This window comes from Phalacrocorax carbo, chromosome 4, assembly GCF_963921805.1.
Source record: "Phalacrocorax carbo chromosome 4, bPhaCar2.1, whole genome shotgun sequence".
In the NCBI taxonomy this organism is placed as follows: Eukaryota; Metazoa; Chordata; class Aves; order Suliformes; family Phalacrocoracidae; genus Phalacrocorax; species Phalacrocorax carbo.
The window spans coordinates 78,768,646-78,791,210 of record NC_087516.1 but is presented as its reverse complement, the minus strand read 5'-3'; the positions used below and the strand labels follow the sequence as shown (position 1 = coordinate 78,791,210).

Sequence of the window (22,565 nt, the reverse complement as noted above, 5' to 3'; positions counted from 1 at the left end):
AAATAAACTTTTATACATTCTGTTTTGTTGTTGCTACTATCAGTCTAACTTCTGATTTCTTTTGATACAAACAATATTTATTGATGCAATGTTTGTCCCAGCATTTTTTAATCCATACAGATGAGGACTTCTTACGTTTACATAACTTTTAATGTAAATAATCACTCTTGGCAAGGTCAGTAAGACCAACCAGTTTTGTCTTACTTTGCCAACTTTTGTGGCTGGTAAAGTTCCAGCAATGTAACTTCTTTTACAGCATCAGCGATCCCATGAAGATCCTGCAGCTCTAAAATTCAGCTTCTATCAGGTGATCACAGCTGGACCTCGAGCCCCATCTGAGCTTAGAGCTCTCCAAAAGAGATGCCTAGCACCTGGATGGTATGCTACCCATATTGAAAGATGGCTAACTTACTTCCCACCTTACCAGGTGAGTAAGACTATATATATAATATCCTAAAAGATTACCTTTGTAAAAGTCTTGCCTACTGAATACCGATCCTCAGGGGTATCCTAGGTATACTAGAGCATGTTTTAAGATGTTGATTATGATTCTTCATAGCCATGCTCTAAGCAGTTGGTTGGCATTGCTAGGAATGTCGTGTCTTAGCACCTTACAACTGGGAGCTTCTTCAGCCAAACAAATCAGAAAATCATCTGAAAGCTCAAGAAACATCACTGCTGCTCCTTGAACTCTCTTGTACTGTGAACTGCCTTTAACTTGCAGCTGTTTTTCATTTGCTCATGCTTCATCGTTCCATGTCTGGCTCTTTGTCAGTAATGTTGAGGAAAAGAGAACTAGGCATGCAGTGCTTTGTGTTCTCTTTAATATCAGACAATACATCAGGGTTGCAAAAGAAAAACTGAAGGAAAATAACGGCAAGCTGCTTGATAATATTTGTCTCCTCTGAGTGGTAGCAAGTATCAGGTAGCATCAAGGGAAGTCAGCTGGGATATTGCCCTCCCTGCATGGGCTGAGAAGAGTTTTGGTGTGTGAACACTTTGGGGTGTAAGAAATACCTTCTCCATCTGAAATGGGGATTACCACATGGAAATGGATATGATCTAGTGGTTTCATAACACCTTAATATTTAAATGCATCAGTGTTCACCCCCTTCTTGGTCCTTTCATGCAGTAATCTCCCACTGTGTCAACCTCCTTAGGCTACAACTGTAGTACTAAATAAACCTGTACCTGTGCAGGAGTTCACAGGCTGTCCTGCTGCTGTCCATACCACATGATTTTTAACACACTTCTGGCACAGTTTGGTCCCATAACAAAAAACATCTTGCCAAGCAGTTCCAGAGCACAGTTAGAAAGATAACAAAACCATTGCTGTTGGGGAATGTGGACACAACCAATTTGGTTTTGCAGGTGAGAGAGTTTAGCATCATGGATCCAGGTCATATTGTGCCATTTTGCCTCAAGACCAGAAAGCTGTCTCTGATTTGTTTTAGTTAGCAATATAAATAAAGCCTTTGTGTAAGTCAGCATGTTTGCCATCTTAGGCATCACCATTTTTTAAGGTGAATTCATGTTTTGCCTAACATTTGACTTCTCTGTAACTGTCAAAGCACTGGGTCTCTTTTGCACACTTTGTTTTTGGAAATTCCTCGCACGTTGCTGCCCATAACAGTGGATCTGCATATCAGAGCCTCTACTGGGACTCCTTCGTGCACTGAAACAGTTTGGCATGTTGGTGTTCCTAATCATCTACATTTGGTATCTCTCACTGATCCTGAATCCTCAGCGTATTCTTTGTGTTAAGGCGAGTTTCTCTGTGCATCTTCAAGCCTCAAAGGGTGTGTGCTTATGGACCCGTAAGTTTCAGTACAGGTGGCATATAAGCAAACTGAAAATTGGATCTCCCTGCAAGCTTCTGTTGGCATGTAACATACAAATCGTTAGCTTCCTTCTGGCCCTGTGTAAGATCAAGCCTCAAAAGATGCACATCCTAAGCCCTGACCATCATGTGATAATCAAGACCGGGCAGACAATATCACATGATCAGTATCTCCCTGGTAGATGTATTTCTGGAATGGATTTTTCTGACATTAACAGCATGTCTGGCACTACTCCCCACCCAACATTTAAAGATTACTTTAGTTGAGGGAGGTTGGCTGCAATCTGAACCTTCTGTTTATCCAGGACTTGCTTAGCTGAGACGAGTTGGCTGGAGTCTGCACCTTCTGTTTTCACAGAGTGTGCCAAGGAAGCTGTGATGCATCTAACTGGTGTTATTCTCCACATATTCTCTTTTAGGCCAGCCTTGTAGACTTCATAAGATACACAATACTGCAATATCATGATACTTGTATGAAATTCTCTAAATTGTTTTCATTAGCTTTTCTCCAAAAGTAACCCATGAATATTGAACAATAGGCATTGTTGTACAGATCGTTGCCAGATTTTACATCCCTCAGTGATAGTGAAGAACCAGCCCTGGTAGCCTCATGTTTTCTCTGTAAAAGTACTAGGGATTAACTTGCATTGCAAAAGCAACAATATACAGTTGGCCGTATCCGAACTAGTTAGCAGGGTCAAGGAACCGCTGAAGCATAAAACAATTACATAAGGCAGAACTAAAATCAGCTCAGCTTAAAAGTACAGCCTTATCTAAAAAAAGAGGTCCTTCCTTCACTAAAAGAGCTCTCACCCAGACTAGCTAAGGCTATCTACAGTTTTTAATGTATAGATTTGGGGGTTTCTACATGTATGACTGAATTGAATTCTTAATATCCATTTGTAATTCTGTGATTACGAAGTCAGCAGGCATACAGAAAGTGGTAGAAGTAGCAACAAGAATAGGTAAGGTTCCCTTTTCATTAGAAAAGTGGTAACAGCACACTTGTCTTATGTGGTAAGAATTTGCAAATCTGAGTACCTTGCAAATGTTTGGGGTCAGATGTTTAGAGTTTTGAATGACTTAATTTATTATCTCATAAGTCATACAAACAGTCCTCTTTTGTCTGGTCACCATGACAGATCTCTAGAAGTTTAAGAAGCTTATGTCCCTTAAGTTAATTTCCCACCTGTGACTCACTGCTTCAATGCAGTCATACTGAAGAAAAGAGGACCTAGCATGACGGAGTCCCTCATGAGCCAAAAGACGTGCTAATCTGCCAGCCCTATAGGAAATCAAGCTGATTTCGCCACAGCCATCATTAAATGGCCAGTCTCAAGCTCAAGGACTTGGGCTGTTTCTAAGCTGTTCTCCAAACTGTCTTGCTCCTCTCCCACGATGGTGACTTTTAGACATGAAGTAACTCATGTATAGTGGGAGAGCAGAAACTCTTCAGCTGTCAGCAATATTACACTAAAGTGATCAATATGCTGTAAAGTGACTCAAAATACTTCATCTGTAGTATTTTCATTATATATAAAACTATCTACTCTGTAAAAATTACACTATTTAATTTTTCCACCTTGCCAATACATGAAATGCCTTAGATGTTGAGGAATTTAATGAAATTACATCTTCCTGAGATCAAGATATGAATAAATCAGTACAAGAAAGGGAAAATTTTGCCTCTGTTCCTTACAAACTCCCTGAAGGTTGAGAGGGAGCGTTTTTTTGTTACCTGCTCCCTGGGAATGTCAGGAATTTGAATGTATTTCTACTGGTAAAACTTTTTCTTACATGTCTTTTTTGGGGTGGCAGAAGTTGGAATGGCACAGATAGTTATCTCTATTTGATTTTAAATACTGAAGAAAAAAACCCTCCTTTCAGATGGAAATATCCCCCATTTGGGATGTTTTTTGACCTCTGTGCTATGAAGCACTTAAGGCCTGTTTTCAAAGCTGATGTCTTAGGAAAGCAGTGAGTTCATTTTTGGACTCAGGCAGTCATCATGCATCTGATTGCAAAGATTTCTGGAATGAGCTACCACTTTCTGAACAGCCTGATACTTCCACTAATCCACATCTCTAAATCTACTTGCTATATATGGGTAATTCCAAAGACTGATCTTTCAAAAGTAAAGACACTTTCTCCCTTTTGATTATGCTCTGAAACCTCGTAGTCTTGCAACCCTCTAGGTTTCATCCAATCCTGGAAGTAATTCACATTATTTTAGCCTCTATGCTTGCATGGAAATGTAAAAACAAGCTTCAACACTGCTTGCAGGAGGAGATTGTTGAACCACCTGCAAATCTATTTCCTCCTTTTCGTCACTGAAGCATGATGGAAAAAGTAGAGGTGTTTCCATGACAGGAAATGAATGCTTGACTAATCCATCTGGGACCTTGCTTCTCTTCCGACAGTCACAAAGACCCACACTTGCTGCCCCATCAGTGGGTCATTTGGGCATGATGCCACATTTAATAAAATTCTCAGGTAGTGTTTGTTTCCCTCAAGATTAATCTCCAGGTAAAAGGGTGGCCCTGTCTGAAGTAGCCTACTGTGTGTGTGTATATGGTCAAGCCCTTAAAAAAAGAAAAAGAAATTACCTACCAGTACCTGGCTTTCTTAGAGACATGTCGCACACTCTGCAGCTATCTACATCCCTGCCTGAAGGTCCTCATAACATCTGCCTTTATTCAAATTCTCAAAGAAGTTGTTTTCATACAATTATGTATTGTTTTGTGGGTTTAGCAGTAAAGGCATTTCACCTAACATCCACATGGTTTCTGTCTTTCTGGTCACTTCTAGCGACAAGCTTTTCACCATTACTGTAACTTACATATGTATATGTTTGTGTCTATGAGAATTATAGGTTATTTTTCTAGATATTAATACCTTTTTTTCTTAGCTGGACAAATCTCACTCAATCTCCTGCCAATATTTCTTATCTTTCTAGATCCTTCACTGTTATTTCGCTGTTACCACAACAGCTTCCAATTTAATATCATTTCAGATTTAATTAATATGCCATTTACCCTGCTCCCAGGTCATTAATGATGATGACAATTAAAACTGGACCAATTATCATTCTCCGGGGCAGTACTCTCCATATAATGAATGAGTTTGACACAGATGGAAGTTTCAGCTTGAAGCTTGAAATAATGAATTTTAAATTAAACTTCTATTTATTTTATTTGTTGTAGTTGCTAATTATTGATGGACAGCAGCTGAGAACCGACCCGTCTACTGTAATGGATGAAGTACAGAAATTTCTGGGAGTCTCTCCTCATTATAATTACTCTGAAGCTCTAACGTGAGTTAATTTAATCATTTTCACATGTTTCTACATTCCTAAAATACCATTTAGTCTGTAAGTAAGCTCACTGTAAAATAAAGCCTCTCGTACTTCTCCTTCAAGCTGTCAGTAGGATGTATTCTTCAATGTCTGCAAAGAACACAGTTCAGGGTTAGATTTTCTGTGAATCATCCACTGAGCCACTCAATGTGGAGCTTGACTGTTACAGAAGTACACTTCTGACAAACGGACAAAGGAAGTATTGCTCTGTGAGAATTGCATACAAATTTTGGATGAATCAAAAGGAATTTTATTTCCGTAAGTGGAACATGGAACGCTGACATGCATAAACAGAAAGGAGAATTAGTTTCTCTTTATTTTTGACATTAGCCACAAGACAGATTCAACAGTTTCAGTCAGGAATGTTACATCCATTCTGTGCATCATAAATACACATGTGCACAAAGCCTTTGGATTCTGAAGTTTAGATTTGGTTGCCCTTAAAAGAAGACTGAAAACCTTAGGTTCACCCTTTTGAGTCTTCAGTCTAAACTTGGGAGATGCATCCTCCTTGCAGTATCTCACAGCCTTTGAGACCTCACACTGCAAAATACTTGTTTCAGGTTTGATTCGCATAAAGGTTTCTGGTGTCAGCTCCTGGAAGAAGGAAAAACAAAGTGTCTTGGAAAGAGCAAAGGTAGAAAATACCCTCCTATGGATTCTGAGGTAATTACGCTCCTTGCCATTATACAGGGATTTAGTTGCCACATACGGGACACCACACAGGCAAAATCATAAGAAGGGAGGGAAGACAAAATTAAGTGGATGTTAATTATTTGACTACCTTTCCCTACAAATGAAACATTTAAGATAGCTGTGGAGTGCATAGACTTTTTCAGTTCTTTATTTCAAATGTCTAGAATTTAAGTCATTAAAAAAACAACTTTTAAAACCTGGCACCCCTTAGAAAAATAAACTTGGCACCCCTGAAATTCCCTGAAATTCCCTTGGAAACCTGTCCCCTTTACCTAAGTGACTTAAGCAGCAGAGGCTCCACAGTGCATGTTTTTTTCTCAGTCATGATCAGATATGTGTAGTTGTGTCTGGTCCCTTGCCTCTGAGAGCAGTTAGACCATGACAAGTAATGCAGACTCTCATTTAATCCAGTTTTAAGAGAGGTTACGTTCTGTTTCTATGGATTTTATCATTACCTTCCCCAGACAAATGCTCAAATGGAGAAATTTCCATCGGATCAAATGCTGCAGCCTGTACCCAAGGGCAGTTTAGTCTCCTATTCTAGCTGTAACTTTTATGTTTATCCTATCCTGTATTCCTATTTCATTTAGCCTGACTAAAACACAAATAAAAACTTACAGTTTGAACAGCAATACATATTAATGTGGCAAGTAAGCCAGTATTTTCTTCTTAGAGTACTTAAATTATAAATAACTCTGTATCAATAGAATCATACAGATATAAAATCATTGAGTGAGATGGCTTTTGACTTGTTTATTGTTGTATTTTTCAACTCTAAATACTTCTGAAAATGGGGTTACTAATTGATACATTTAGAGGCTTTGGTTTCAATCACACTTCAGTAAAGTCGAAGTAACTACATTAACTTTAGTGCGGTTCTTCATTTCCGTGGCAATCTGAGAGTAGGATCAGATCCTTTGCTTTGACTTCAGTGTTCATGTTGGACAACCTTTGTTTCTCTTGAAATTATCTTTCACAGTTCAGCTCTTAACTGAAGAGCTTGAACTTGCAGTCAGTAGGTAGCATAAAACGATGTAAAATGCATAAGAGAAAGTAAAGTTTTGACACAGGTAAAACAAACTTTGAAACTAGCATTCACAGCAACAGCAGTACAGCATTTTATTAAATAAAAATATCTCCCTTTGTATCCATCAGTGCAGGGCTTTTCTGTCAAGCTACTACAGAGATCACAATGTGGAACTGTCAAAACTCCTACACAAACTGGGACAACCCCTGCCATCATGGCTGAGACAGGAGCTACAGAAAGTAAGATAGCATTGAAAAAAGGCTTTTTGAAATGTCTCTTCCACACTTCGGTCATCATACCTAAAGTCTCCAGTAGCTACCAGAAAGTCTTGTAAGATATACCTCTTCAAAAAAGAGTAAAAGATAGAAATTATTTCCATATGCTGGCATGTGGATTGTGAAAATACATGTGTTAGAGCTCTGGTGGGTCAAATCTTTCTCATAAACATTTCTGGGCCTATGGACTTGTGGATTACCATGCACATATATGGAAGTTATTCGCAACTGGTATAAGCTTCAGAGATACACGACCTGTCCAATTTCACGGTAAATATTTAGATTTTTATATATCAGTTTAAAAGTATTGTGTCTCATGTAGGTTTTGTAGCCCATTGTTAGACAGCTGACAGTTTTTCTTACTATTTGATTATTGTCTTGCATAAAATAAGAAAATTTAATGTAGCACAAATGCCAAGTGTACTTCTGCCTTTGGAATCAGCTTGCTATTACCCAAAGTATATACTAAAAAGGATGAGAAGTACAGTTATCATATATGATTTAGCTGTGCACAGCAACAAAATGCATGGAGCAAAATCTGGAAGCCACAGGCAAAAGCAGTGTGGAAGAAAACAAACACACCCCCCCGCCCCCCCCCCCCCCCAAAAAAAAAAAAAAAAATCACGTATGATTATAGCCTGTAACAACAAACCCTTACGATGTGGTAAGGGCCTTTATCCATAATTACCTTGTCTGATTTTGTACTGACTGAAAAGGCAAAATCCATAACGTAGCCATTATCTGAACAGGAATTTAACTGGACTTGTGAAGCTCAAAAGTTGCAGTATAATCCTTATGAGCATATTATACTTAAACCATTGTGAACCGAACTGAAGCAGTGCAATGAGCAGGCTTTCACTCCTGGCTTCTCTGAGCAGCCAGGCCTGGATACTGCACTCTGGGCTTACACTGCTGTGAATCAGGAGTGACTCCACTGAAATGAATGAAAAAACTGTAAAGAGCAGTAGCAGATCCATACTTAGATTGCCTTATTTTGCACCACTATTTTTTCCTTAATGCTTTGAGTATTCCAAGATCCCTCACCCTGATCAAAATTGTAGCATCTTTCAGTAACCTTCAGTTTACATCAGCTGCAAAAATCCATCAGATTTCCAGATGAAAATGCTGGTTCTGGTTCCATCTGGTTCCAGATACACTAAACATGTTTGGTGTTAAATATGAGGAATAAGCTTTAGGGGAAAAAAAAAAACAACGATAATCATGGTAGAAAATTACGCTCTAATACTGGAAAACACAAATATCCAGCCTTGCATTTATGTGATACATTTCAGTGATACATCTCACAATGCATCAGTTCAGATGTGAGATAAAGTCTAATTAATAGTACTTAAAAGTTGAGAAAGATCAATGAAGACTTCAGCTGAGTATGTTGGTAATGCTTCTCCACTGAACTTTGGCTCTGAGCGTTTCTAAAGGCATGAAGAGGTAGTGAAAACAAAAGCGAATTACAGTACTAAATGCAATGCTTTTTAGAGTAGCTCTCTAATGTTATCATGATCTGTTTTAGGGTGAATAGTTAAAAACATGCATCAAATGGTGGGAAAACTTTATATGTCTCAGTGCTGGTTTACGACATTTATGTAATCATATACTTTAACTTTCAAGGTAGTGGAATGGAAACCAGTCTGTTATTCCCTAAATAGAAAACAACTGTTGAGATCCTTACTGTACCTCTAACTGGTTATCTTTATTATTTATTGATTTTGTCTATGTAATACCTGGTTTTGATAGGCCTGTAAAGAAAAAAATCTAGACAAATTTGCTGTATATAACGATATTCTTTACGCAGCACATTTTTGCTAAGGGAATATGCATGAAAAATGATGAGGACTTACTAGAGTAGACATTTTTTAAAATGAATGGCTTTATTATTTATTAGACAGAATGAGAATTTTCATTTCACTTTAAATATTCACCGTCATATGGATTCATCCCAAAAGCTGACTTGTCTTAAAATGCTACTTCTTTGATAAAAGAAACACTCTGGATTCTGAACATCTGTAAAAGCAAATACTCTGCATGCTATGGACAGCTCATGCGTCCTGCAAGCATCTATATGGATTTGATACAACTAAATTGAATAACTGGAGAAAATACTTGGGGTTTTCATCCTGGCATGATTGATTTTACCCTTAATAGAATTTGATGTATTGTCACTCAAACGTTCTAAAAAAATCCACAGGGATTGCACAGAGCTCCTGTTTTGTGCACTGCTGCCTCAGTTACTCCATGTTCTTCAGAGCAGCAATTATAAAATAGAATAAAATAGGAAAAACTTTGGGCACTATGAAGTGCCTGAAGTTTTCATGGTGAGAGGACCCTCTGCACACAAATTGAGTGCCTCCTACGTGCAGGAGGAATGCGCTTCAGCCACATTCATAGTTCATTCTTTGTTTTCAAGAGCTCCCTTTCTGTCGTCTCTCTCTGGGAAGCGAAGGCGCCCGCAGAACGAGAATGAGTGGGCAGTCACGGACAGAGTGCTGATGGGGACGTGCATGTTGGTCGCATTGTCCCTCCGGGAATTTTACAACAGACAAGTTGACATGTCTCAGATCTGTGGACTACTTCTGTGAAGTCCTCTCTGAGGTATGGCAAGGAGCCCCCTACAGTTGCTGGTGATCTGGTAAAACAGCCCAGCTGCAGTCACCATGTAGCACTGGGAGGGTAAGTCCCCCACGTGCACGGCCTTGGCCTGGGCTGGGACTAGGCTTCGTTTGGCAGCTAAACACAAAGCTCATCCTCCAGGAAGGAGTGCCATGGTGACGCTCAAGTCCTGATGAGGAACAGTAGGGCGGAGCTCTTGTATCGTCCCAGTGCCCTTCCTAATGGAGGGAACTGGGAACGAAATGAATGAGTTCCTAGGGAAATCTTCTGCGGATTCCTGTGGTAACTTTACCTGAGTCAATACTGAGAACAAAGTAGCTTGACCTGGAACTGTGCATCTGAAAGGGCATGATCTTGAATCTGCGTAAGTCCAAGCTCCTGTGGTGCAGCTGTTAAGCACCAGCATCTTTAGAAAAGGTGCTGCGGGATTAGCTGCTTTTACGCTAGCGGGCTAGTCTCAGACCCAAATGCAGCAGAGAGGTAAAGGCAAACTGATGGTGCTCTTCGCAGTTCTGAATTTCTGACATTCGCTTATTACTTGTGTATACAAAGATGGTATGAAGCCACTTTTTTTTTCTCCAGAACTATTCTATTTAAATATGTTCTTACATTTAACAGGAGAGTTTAGAAAGCAGAATGACTTTTAATGTGCAGTCAACTTGGTGAAGAATGAAGAGTCTGGGCAAAGCATGCAGACAACAGCTAGATGTGTTATTCCCCAAATCATAGGATGCACATGAGTACAGCTGAGTAAACAAGTCACACAACATGAATTATCTGACAAAGTTTAACCTCTTCTATTCACAGCTTACCTACAATCAGTGTTTGATTTCCAGAGCTAGACTATCAGTATTAACTTTCTTAAAAGAATACTGATTCATTACAACGAATTTATATTTCCTAGTCAAAGGCAGGTGTTTTATTGTGGCTGGTAACACAGCCATGGTTTCTGTTCCCCTGGTAGATAACTGCACGAGCAATTTCTTTTTAAGATCCTTGATTATGCGAGCTTCACCTTTATTTTCATAAATGTGATGCTGAAATTTGCTTTCTGCAGACATCCGTGCCATTAAAAATCAATGTGTGATTATGAGCAGAAAGTGACCGTTGGGGGGGGGGGGGTGTAAACACAGAGCCTAATATGAAATCACTTAATTATTTGAGCAAACATTCCTGAAAATACTGTGATATTTTCCCAGTTCTACTTGTGCAGAAAGAATGAGTTTCAATGATTTGCAGACTATCTTGTACAGAATATCCTTTTTCATTGCTTAAAAATGTGAAACTTCCTCAGGAAGAAATTAAATAGATATTTCAATGTTTATAGATGTAATACTCTTGTCATTCACATTGAATGAAAATTGCTGGAAACATTTTTCTCAAAGTTTTTTAAAATAAAAAATAGATATTATTCTGATAGTGGCATGGTATCTGAAGTGCAACAATAAACTCTGATAAGAAAATGTAGTGCTGTGTGGAAGTGATTTTTATGTTCACAAAAGTCGTCCTTTTCCAGGTTTGTTAGCAGCTATTGCAGCTTGACACTGAGCTACAACACAATCCAGGAGCACGGGAGCAGCAGGAAATGTTTTCAGAAATGAAAAATATTGCTTATTCTCTCTGTGAGTGAATATTACTGCTTTATGCAGCTGCTCGTTTTACTGCTTTTGCTTCCTGCTTACTCTTTATTTCTTGTGCCAGAAATTGCTAATGTGCTATAGAAACTGTTCCAGAGCTTGCTATATTTAAGATAACAAGCAGACTTTATTCAGATTATTTGCCTTGGGGATTCAGTAGTTGTGCCAATGCATCAGCCTACACAGACGTGTGAAAACCTTTCCTGGGAGAAACCTCCAAAGATGGCGTGAATGTCCAAAGAAAAATTCACTGTGATCAACAAATTCAGAACAGAATAGAGAAGTGTACCATCTAGCTGGGCAAAAGCTGCTTAATATCTTCATAGAGGTGTAGAAAAGAGGAAACCTATATTAACAAAATATTCCATTCATTACAGAGAAATGATGCCGCCTGTAATTTAGAAGTCTAAGCTGCTTTTGTAGTACCCATCTCTATAACCTGTAGGAGTAACAAAAGTGAACAGTAAAGTAATAACGGAGAGGAACTAAGCAAAGGGAAAAGATCCTTGCCACAAATAACGCCTGCCTGACCTCTGTCTCCAGTTGATCTCCTTTCATTTAATGTTTCATTTCAGTTCTTCCAACACCAAAATTCTTAGAGCTCAAAGGCAAAAGAGACTTTTTGTCCCTGTGGACCACATGGATGAAGAAAGCACAGCAGTCAGCGTCAAAGGACAAATCGCAGGAACAGGAAAGTAATTAACAGCTGAAACCAAGGGCTAGGGAAACCTGAGTGGAGGAGGAATTTAGACAAATTTAGGGTGATGGGTTTAAAAAGCGTAGAGTGAGCTTGAGTCTTCACCCCTCTGTTTTCTGTCAGGTTACTTCTTCCTTTTTTAATACAATATTTTCTTTCTTCCCTTTTTTTGTTCTGATCCTCTCTTGAGAAATTCAGATGGGAAATAAGGCTCACGTACTTTTAATTGCTTAGATGTCTGTCTGCCTAGGAGGGCCGTCCATCTAGTAGCACAAGGTCACTCCCAGATCTCTTCCAAAAGGTATGACATGGAGCAGCCTACCTCAGCCACGTTGTGGGGGCTTGGCTCAGAATTACGACTCCAAGTCCTATAACCTGTGCTATTCGAGAGGTCAGAGAAATGGGCTCTTTTGCCTGAAAAGAAATCTTACTATTGTCTCCTCAAGTATCTCATGAAGACAGTCTGTCCTATTACGTCCCCCAGTGAAGCTCCTTCTTCAGCTAAATTCTGAACCTACTCACTCTGGTACAAAAAAAAACCCCAAGACCAAAACAGAAAAACATTCTTTGCATAACTGTTTATACAAACACAGTACGCACATTTTAGCTATAGAACTCTGTCGGGAAGAAAAACTTCATGAGCTAAAGGCAGGAGCCAGCTCCTTCATCCACGTGGCAGAGTGGAAGTAAAATTCCTGAACACAGACGCAGGGTCAGAACAGCTCCCAGCGCAGGTGGGACCGCAGGGCTCCGTAGGACTCTAACCTGCCTCTGCGCTTTTGTACAATCCTCGCAGCACTTTCATTATTCTACAACACACTGCCTGATAGTCGTCTATCTGAAGCAGTCGTATTACATCATCGTTGTCTGAAAACGATGAAAAACATCTAATGTAACAGATACACCTTAAATAATTTGCTGTCTTTTCCATGGGGGGGAAAAAAAAAAAAGGTAAGAAATGTGGATACTAAAATACAAGCCAAAAGGCAGCTTCTGCACTGCACTGGTCGTCACTTCCAGCCTCCTCTTCACGATCTCCCTAACAATTCAAACGCCAAGGTGTCGCGCTGCAGCTGATTGAGCCCCATTTCCCACCCCCTGGCTGTGCCAGTTCACTGGCATCTGGCCTGCAAAAGCCAAAACTGCCTGCCTCGCCTTGCCAGTACGCCCACGTGCAGAATACAGGCTCGCCTTTGAGGTGCAGCTTTTGCTAGAGAGCAGCTTTAGCAGCCTGCTAAAGCCTTTAAAAAACTGCCCTTCCCTGCACTGAGGATGACTATAGTAATACTTAAATTACAATACTGTGGTGTAAAAGGCATTGTAATTAGGGAAGGTTTAGGCTGGACATGAGGAAGCATTTCTGTACGGAGAGGGTGGTTGGACACTGGGCCAGGCGTCCTGGAGAGGGGGTCGGTGCCCCTGGCCGGGCAGCATTCAAGGGCATTTGGACAGTGCCCGTCACAAAATGCCGTAACTTTTGCTCAGCCCTGAGGTGGTCAGGCCGTTGGACATGGGGACGGTTGCCAGTCACTTCCCAAGGAAACAGTCCAGTCTAGTCTGTGCTGGTTTAATTAAAAATGAGGGTGTGGGACTTTGGCCAGCACTAACCAGATACACTTGCTTATATGGACTGGAAAAGGAAAATTATGTGTGTTCATCTAAAGGGATGACTTCATTCTTCTAGCACATCTCTCATGACCTCTTCTTTCTTCTTAGTCTGTGGTTATCAAATAACAAATAGCAGTGTCTTAGCATTTAAAGCCCATCTTATGTCTTGGCTGGGCATATATACACACATACGTACGTGTATCTCTGTCTACATACAGAGAGCAGCATCCATTGCTGGACCAGCTGAAGAGAGTTGGTTTGGTTTGGGGAGCAACTGCAGCCTCTTCTCCAGGGATCCTTTAATCTGTTTTCACAGAATATTGAGGTAGGAAAAGACCTGTAGGATCATCAAGCCCAACCCCAAGCCCAACCTCCAACCCAACCCCCCAGGCCTCCTAAACCGTGCCCCCAAGCGCCACGTCTACACGTTTTTGACCACCCCCAAGGGACGGACGGTGACTCCGCCACCTCTGGGCAGCCTGTTCCAACGCCTGACCGCCCTTGCAGAAGACATTTCTCCCGAGCCTTCTCCTGGCGGCGCTGCCCAGCAGCTGCACGAAGGACCAGAAAGCAAAAGACGAGGTGTTCGCCCCCTTCGCGGCCACCCCTCACGCGCGCCCCCGCCGCGCCCCGCTTTGCCACCCAGCGCGGCTGTGCCGGGGCGCCGCCCTGCCGCGCCCTCCGCCCCGCCCCCGGGGGCGGGCCTCCCGCCCCGGCAGCGCGCGCAGGTCTGCCGGCGGTGCGCGCGGAGGCGGCCTCGCGGCGCGGGGCTTTTGAGCCCCTGGGCTTGGGTGCTACCGGCGGCCGTTGGGCGCGCGGGGCGGCCGTTGGCGGGGCGGCGGTTGGCGGGAGGCGGCGGGGCTCGCGGAGCGGGCGCTAGCGCAGCCGTTGGCGCAGCTGTGAGGCACCGCCGCCCGCTCTTCTCCGCAGGCGCGGTTGGGCCCAGAGCGGAACCTCCGCGGCGGAGGAGCGGAGGGAGCAGCAGGTGGGCCCGGCGGTGAGGCGGAGGGCGGCGGCGAGGCCGGGCCGGGAGCCGGCGGCGGGGCCGGAGGGAGGGAGGGAGGGAGGGAGGGAGGGAGGTAAAATGGCGGCTTCCACGTGGCGGGGTGGGGAGGGGTGATCCATGACTCCATGGGGGCTGTCGCCCGTGGCTGACCCCCTTCCTAGGCATGGAAGAGCAGTGCCTTGCTAATTGGCAAAACTTCTACCCTCGTGTGGGTATTAGTCGTTGACTGTAGCAAGTAACAGGCCGAGTCGGCCCAGGTGCGCGGCGCCGTGGGCTCGGCCGGCTCCCCCTTCTGTGTTTTCTGTTTCTTTGTTTTTTATCCTTTTTTCTCTCGTCAGTAAGCAGTTAGAGCCCAGGTTTTGAAAGTGTTCTTTTTTTTTTTTTTTGCCCCCTCAGGAGCGCAGAAGCTGAAAGTACGAAGACACATCTGTTGCCGTTGAAGTTCCAAAAAGTATGTGACTGGGTACGTGTTATGTAATAGGCTCTTAGAAGTGAGGTTTTGGGCAGGAATAATTTATGTTTAGCGACTGAACTAGTGAGACTGTTGAAGGGATGCTAAAAGGGTTAACATAAAGACCTTTGTGAAACCAACTGTAGCTGGAATGTAACAAGAGCCCTGAGGCAGCATTGATTAGCTGTCTCTTGTTTAGCCTCCCCCACCCCATCTTGCAAAAGGATGATAAGGAGGTTTGATTTAACTAAGGAAAGGCCTTGAGGAGGGAAATTCTGCAGATAAAGCAGAAGTGGAAACCTCTGTGCAAGCAAGAATGGATGTGCATGCGGAGATCAGACCAGCTGTGAACTTTTAGTGAACTGAAGAGTGGTGGGATGAAGCTACGGCCCTTGAGGAAGACAAGGATGAGGAAGAGCGCCCCTCAACCCAAATCAGCAGAATGGTGGAAATACCGTAAAAGGAAGAGAAGAAGGTGGAACCCTCAATTCCCGGAATAGTCATGAATATGTACTAGATCTCCCAGAAATATGTTAAATATGTACACAATGCTTGTATATTAGCACGCTTGGGGGGGTGTGATCCCCTAAGCACCCAGCACTGTAATAAAGAATAGCTGCTTAATAGTCTGACAAATTGGCTATTGAGTTACTCTGCGATTTTGCACGGCTTCATTTGGCGACCCAGATGGGACCCTCTCTGCTTGGCTGCAGGATCCGCTGAGAAAGGGGACTCCCTAGGGTGTGCTGGGAACTTCCCTGAGGGACTCCTTGCCTCATCCGAATCTCTGCGGGAGCAGACAAGGACCAGCTTCTGGAAAGGTATTCTTTCAACGTTTTTACAGGGTAAGGCTATCCGGGGTAAAGACCCGTGAGTCGTACAGAGATATCTCACGTGGGGCGGTAGCATGGGGTTACTAGTGCCTCCGTGCATCAGGGTAGACAAGCCCAGAGGTAAGCTCAAGCCTCAAAAGCTGTGCCAACCCGGTGGTAAGTCAGTGCCTGGTGATACAGTTACTTATTTGAATGGATGTTATGTGGAGTGTGTTAATCGGAATTAGTGTTTTGGGAATATTGTTGTAATAAGTGCTGTGGGGTTTTATCAGTTGTATGAATGTGTGTGCATGGGAAAAGACTGCTAATGTTGCTGTAACTGGATATGCAAGAAATCAACATATGTCAACATCACTTTGTGTTATTTGTGGTGACTGTCACCCTATAATTTTTCTGACTACTGTGTGTTGTAGTACCTGTAACACATTTTTCCATAAGTTGTGATATACAGGTTGGTTTCTCCTATTGTCCTCTTTGTAACTCACATACCAAAGTTTGTTTTGAGGACGTGGGATGGGTTGATCCGAGACGGGTGTTTGTTGAATACAAACAGAATGGTGAGATTTGTTTGGGTCGATGTTTGTGTTGGATAGTGAAGGATTAGGCATGGGAGGAGAACAACCGGGCATCTTAAAGAAAAGTCCTCTAGGGAGCATTTTGGCACACTGGAAGGAGATGGGGGGGGCCCGGGGGGGTAGTGAACAGGAAAACCTAAACAAAATATTGCAATCAGTGGTGGCCACTGTATAAATTGGATGATGAGGAAAGTGGCCTTTTAAGGGAACTTAAAATTATAACACCTTGTTACAGTTAGTAATTTTTAAGAAGAGTGAGAAAATGGGGTGAGGTAATGTATGTGGACATCTTGGAATTAAGAGACCACCCTGAGAGGCAGAAGGAGTGTGGTTTAAATATTCCCCCATGGGATCCTTTGGTGTTGGCATTAGAGAAGGAGCAGAGAAATAATAAAAGGGAACAGGGAAAGTGGAAGAGGTGTTGTTCAGCTTGTAGTATTGGGCAGACGTGTCTAAAAGTAAAAGAGCCTAAGGGAAAGGGGGAAACAGATGAGCATTCTTTTTTAGCCAGATGTATGCCTGCCCAGACCCACTTCACCGCTGTTGCCTCCTACCCTCAGATCAGGACCATCTGTCCCCGGAGTTGGGAGACAGTCAGGAAAGTGATCCAGGGGAGGGGACTAGCATGTCTTCTCCAATCACTTCAAGAACTAGAAACAGTTTTTAAGGAGGCGCCTAAAGTGGTAGCTCCACTGTGGGGCGTGATGGGACCAGACAGACCGGTTAAAGTGCCCTTCACAGATGGTAATCTGGAAACTTGGAGGGAAGTGGTAAAAGGGTATCGAGATGATCCTGCCAAGGTAGCAAGGAGGTTTGAATTAATGATGTGAAATTTGGACATTGACTGGGGAGACAGATCTAACATTGAGTGAAATGACAGAAACAGAAAAAGGTCTGGTGATTTGAACTGCTCGTAGTCAAGTGGAGGCACAGATAGCAGGAAAAGCTATACAGGGGACCATAAATGATTATGTCCCGTTGCAGGGTCCAAGGTGGGATCCTGATGATGCAGGTCAATATCAGTTGTTGCAACAGTATCGGAAGTGGATTAAATGTGGAATGGGGAATGCAGTACCGAAAGCTGTGAATTGGTCAGCATTCTATGCCGTAAAACAAGAATATAGTGAAAGTCCCACAAACTTTCTAGATTGTTTAAAAGGAGAAATGAGGAAATAGACTACCTTGGATCCCTCCTCTGAGGAGGGAAAACAGCAGCTAGCCTCCTTGCTTCTAGGGCAATTCTCGACAGATATCAGAAAAAAAGCTGCAGTGAATTAAGGAACCTGGTAATAGGGACTTAGAAAAGTTATTTGAAGAAGCTTCAAGAGATTTTAGGTACTGAGAATATATGGAAGGTAGGAAAATGACTAAGGTAGCTACAGCCACACTGGCAGTACTAGAAAAGAAAGGAATGATTAGTAATGGTGGATGAGGATGAGGCAGACTGTTCGGAAACCAAGGGTTGGGCAGGAATCAAATGTACGTTTTGTAAGGAAAAAGAGCACTGGAAAAATGAGTGCCCAAAGTGTCAGGGAAACTGGATAGCTGAAATTAATACTGCCTGATGGGGACCTGGGGCATCTACCCTAGCAGATCCACAGGTTAAAATACAGCTAGGGAAAACAAAGAGAAGTGGGGTTTTTGAAGTGCCTGTGTCTACCATAGTTGGTTTTAAATCAGGAACTAACTCTGGTTGATGAGGATTCTGTCAAGGTAATAGGAGCAACTGGCCAACAAGAGAAGACATACTTTTTAAAACCACTCAGACTTAAGATAGGAAAACAGGTTGGGGTACATCAGTTCCTGTATTTACCCAATTCACCCAAACCCCTATTGGGATGAGATTTGTTAGAACAATTAGAGGCCAAGATAGTTTTCAGACAAGGAAATATGGAATTGAAAGTAAAAAGCAACTGGCATTAATCTCTCCTAAAGAGGAGGAAGGGACCTTAGGGGAAATAGAAGAGATAGACAGCCAAGTGTTTCTGGGGGTGTGGGCTACAGGGACTCCTGGAATAGCGAAAAATGCTCCCCCTATAGTAATAGAACTTAAAGAGGGAGTCGGCCCTGTGTGACAGAAACAATACCCCTTGGAATTCGAAGACTGAAAAGGGGCAGAGAAACTGATAAACAGTTTGTTGCAAAACAAACTGCTTGTCAAAAATGAGTCTGAATACAATACTCCTATACTGCCTGTTAAGAAACCTGAAGGTACTTACTGGGTAGTACAGGATCTGAGAGGAATTTTTGTTAAAATAACTAAGGATCTCCACCCTGTGGTGGCTAACCCGTACACTTTGTTGACAAAATTAAAAATGGAGCAAGGCTGGTTTACAATTTTAGATTTAAAGGATGCATTTTTCAGCTTGCCCATAGCCAGGGCAAGTTGGAAATTGCTTGCCTTTGAATGGGGAATGCCCCTTGACAGGGCACAAGACCCAATTAACCTGGACAGTGTGGCCCCAAGGACTCAAGAACAGCCCGACCATTTTTGGCATCAATTAGCCAAAGAACTCGAGTCTTGGAATCCCCCTCCATGTAATGGAACACTTTTGCAGTATGTGAATTATTATAGCCACAGAAACACAGGAAGAGTGTATTCAGTGGACTGTAAGTTTATTAAACTTTTTGGGCTTAAATGGATATTGAGTTTCTCGACAGAAAGCCCAGACGGTGCGACAGCAGGTGACTTACCTAGAATAAGAATATGAGCTTTCTGGAGGACAACGGGAACTGGGAATGTTACGGAAAGAAGCAATCTGTAAAACCCCACTTCCTCAAACAGTAAAAGAACTCAGAACATTCCATGGGATGACCAGTTGGTGGATTGATAACTATGGACAACTGGTAAGGCCTTTAGATGAACTTCTAAAGGAAAATCCTAGACAGCTAAAATGAACTAAGGGTGCAAGAGATGGTTTTAGAGCTCTTAAGAAGCTCTGGCTTTGGGGCTACCTGATCCTACCAAGCCTTTTTGGCTATTTTCCCATAAAAAACAGGGAGTAGATCTAGGGTTCCTAGTTCAGAGGATGGGATCCTACAAAAGAGCTGTGGCCCATTTTTTCTCAAAGCAACTTGATGAGATCAGCAAAGTCTGGCCAGGCTGCTTGAGGGCAGTAGCAGCAGTAATCCTGAATATCAAGGAGGCATGGAAATTTACCCTGGGACAAAAGATGAATGTGAGTGACACATGCAATTTCGGCGGTACTGGAACAGAAGGCGAGCCATTGGCTTTCTCCTAGGTTTCTGAAATACCAGGCTATTCTGGTAGAATTGGATGATATATTGCTTGAAACTACTAACACTGTAAACCCAGCTTCAGAGATCACAGCTACAGCAGAGCCATTGGAAGACGGCTGTAGAGAGACCGTGGAAGCTGTCTACACCAGGAGACCAGACCGAAAAGATGTACCGTTAGAGAGTGTAGAGGTTTCGTGGTACACTGATGGTAGCAGCTTCATCAAAGGAAGCATCCGAATGGTGGGATATGCAGTTACCACCACTGAAGAGGTAATCAAAGCCTAACCATTGCTGGTTGGGACATCGGCACAAAAAGCAGAAATCATTGCCCTAACTAGGGCCCTGGAACTGGCAAAACGGAAAAAGGTGAATGTCTGGACAGACTCTAAGTATACATGTGGGGTAGTCTATGTTCATGGAGCTATATGGAAAGAACAGGAACTCTTGACTAGCCAAGGAAAGAAGATAGAACATGCTGAAGAAATTCTCTGGCTGTTGGAAGTGGTCCAGCTACTGCTTGAAGCTGCCATCGTGCATTGCCGAGGGCATTCAAAGGGTAACACTGACTCAGAAAAAGGTAACAATCTGGCAGATCATGAGGCTAAATGGGCATCAGAAAAAGTGACCTTAATGGTAGTCTCAGCTTTAATTCCCGATAATAGGCATGAAAGCCTAACAGAGGTAGAACAGGTAAATTATTCTAAAACCGATTTGGAGTTAATACAAGAATTAGGACGAAATACCCCTGATAAGGGATGGGCCCAGTCACCTGATGGGAAAATTATATTACCTGCAAAATTAGTACGGGGTTTAGTAAGGAAGGAACGTGAAATGACTCACTGGGGAACAGATGCCGTGTGTAAATATTTGAGTCAAAAAGGGATAGGACAAAATTTATATACCACTGCAAAACAGGTAACAACACAACAGTGTGAAATTTGTCTTAAAAATAACCCCAACACATGGAACCATTTGCAATTGGTTGTAATTGGATGGGGAAATTCCCCTGGAGACCAGTGGCAAATTGATCTTTCTGAACTTCCAAGAAAAGGGGGGTTTCAATACCTACTGGTACTTAGAGATACCTTCTCAGGTTGGCCAGAGGCTTTTCCTTGCAGAACCAATAGAGCAAGGGAGGTAACCAGAGCATTGCTAAACGACATCATGCCATGATTTGGGGTACCTCTCGCAGTTTCTTCTGATAGGGGGACACGTTTCTGTGCACAATTAGTTCAACAAGTGAGTACAATTTTGGGTATTTATTGGCAATTACATACTCTTTACCGACGACAAGCTAGTGGCCAGGTAGAGAAGGCAAACCATTTACTTAAGCAACAAATAGCAAAGATCTGTCAGGAGTCTAGCCTGGATTGGTATCGGGTCTTACTCATAGCCTCACTCAGGCCACGGGTCAAGTCAAGGGCTAAAGACAATTTGAGTCCTTTTGAAATATTGTATGGTAGGCCGTATCAGGCTAGGTTTTTGGGAAAGGAGACCTTGGCCAAATTGGAGATATGAGCCTCCAATGGTATCTGACATCATTAGGGAAACAATTACAACAGGTTAATAAACAAGTCCTGGGAACCAGAGCAAAGGGATTAGATCACCCGGGCCACCCTTTTGAGCCTGGGGACTGGGTTTATGTTAAGACTTTTTCAGGTGATCCTCTCTGAGAGAAGTGGGACGGACCCTACCAGGTGCTTCTGACCACCTTCGCTGCAATCAAGATTAAGGAAGAGACACCCTGGATCCACTATTCTCGAGTAAAGAAAGTACCAGGACAAGTCTGGACTTCTGAAGCCCAGGGACCTTTGAAACTTAAACTGTGGAGGCAGAATGGGGACTAAGACCTTTTTGTTTTTAAGTCCTATGTATTTAATCAGTGTAGCTACTTGGCAAGAAAATCTTTATATACAATTAACACAAAATGTAAGCAAGGTTTTTAATTTATCAGATTGTTGGATATGTACGGCTCTTCCCAGAGGTCACATGGAACTACCTCTCCTTGGAATCCCAGTGCCTCACTCCAATTGGAGTTGGCCCTATGATAACTTCAACAACTCCACCTTACCAAATGGGGAGACTATACTTTGGTCAGTAAGTACAAGTTCATGTTTACCTGGTTTGGAGGAAACATGGCTTCCAACTGGTGAGAAGATTTGTTGGGGGGTAGAAACAACTCCTCTTCCCAAGAGCCTGGCAAAAATTCCCAGTTATACCTGTAATACTAGCATTAATGGACCTAAATTTGAATTAGAAGGCTTAGAAGGTGGGAACCCGATTTTCCTAGAGCGGCGATCTGGAGGGCCAAGTGTAGGGAGATTTCAGAATGTTAGCGAAACTATATGTGAATGTTCAGACTCTTCATGTCTTAATGACACTAGGAATAAGAAATGTCCACCTCAAATCTTGTTAGGACTGGCGTATAATCTAACCTTTGAATGTGCTCCCCAAGGGCTCTGGTGGCTGTGCGGTGACGGACAAGCAAGGAAGGGATTACCTGAGAATTGGGATGGTATCTGTACTATAGGTTACCTAATGCCTCATGAAAAAATATTCAACAACCAGAAGCCATTATCTGGAAACCTGAGAACTCCATGGACTAGAATTAAGCGGATGGCAAAACCCCTAGGAATAAGACCCACAGGTTATCACAGTTTTGTGAGACGGTTAATACCATTTGTAGGGGTAAGTGAGTTA

At 42.6% G+C, this 22,565-nt stretch overlaps 1 protein-coding gene and 1 non-coding gene across 3 annotated transcripts in view; both read left to right on the top strand.

Moving 5' to 3' along the window:
* The window catches only part of LOC104043995 (bifunctional heparan sulfate N-deacetylase/N-sulfotransferase 3), a 75,740-nt gene extending 64,432 nt beyond the window's left edge, over positions 1–11,308 (top strand). For both annotated transcript variants that reach the window (XM_064450560.1, XM_064450559.1), the window contains 4 exons: positions 257–427; positions 5,044–5,153; positions 5,759–5,861; positions 7,047–11,308. In XM_064450560.1, coding sequence (XP_064306630.1) covers positions 257–427; positions 5,044–5,153; positions 5,759–5,861; positions 7,047–7,166 — 504 coding nt within the window. In that variant the 3' untranslated portion in view covers positions 7,167–11,308. The remainder of the gene's footprint in view (positions 1–256; positions 428–5,043; positions 5,154–5,758; positions 5,862–7,046) is intronic.
* A 3,571-nt stretch (positions 11,309–14,879) lies between these two features.
* LOC135313317 (small nucleolar RNA SNORA24) lies at positions 14,880–15,010 on the top strand. The gene has a single exon (XR_010372933.1). It is a non-coding gene; the product is annotated as a small nucleolar RNA SNORA24 (small nucleolar RNA).
* Positions 15,011–22,565: the final 7,555 nt, after the last annotated feature.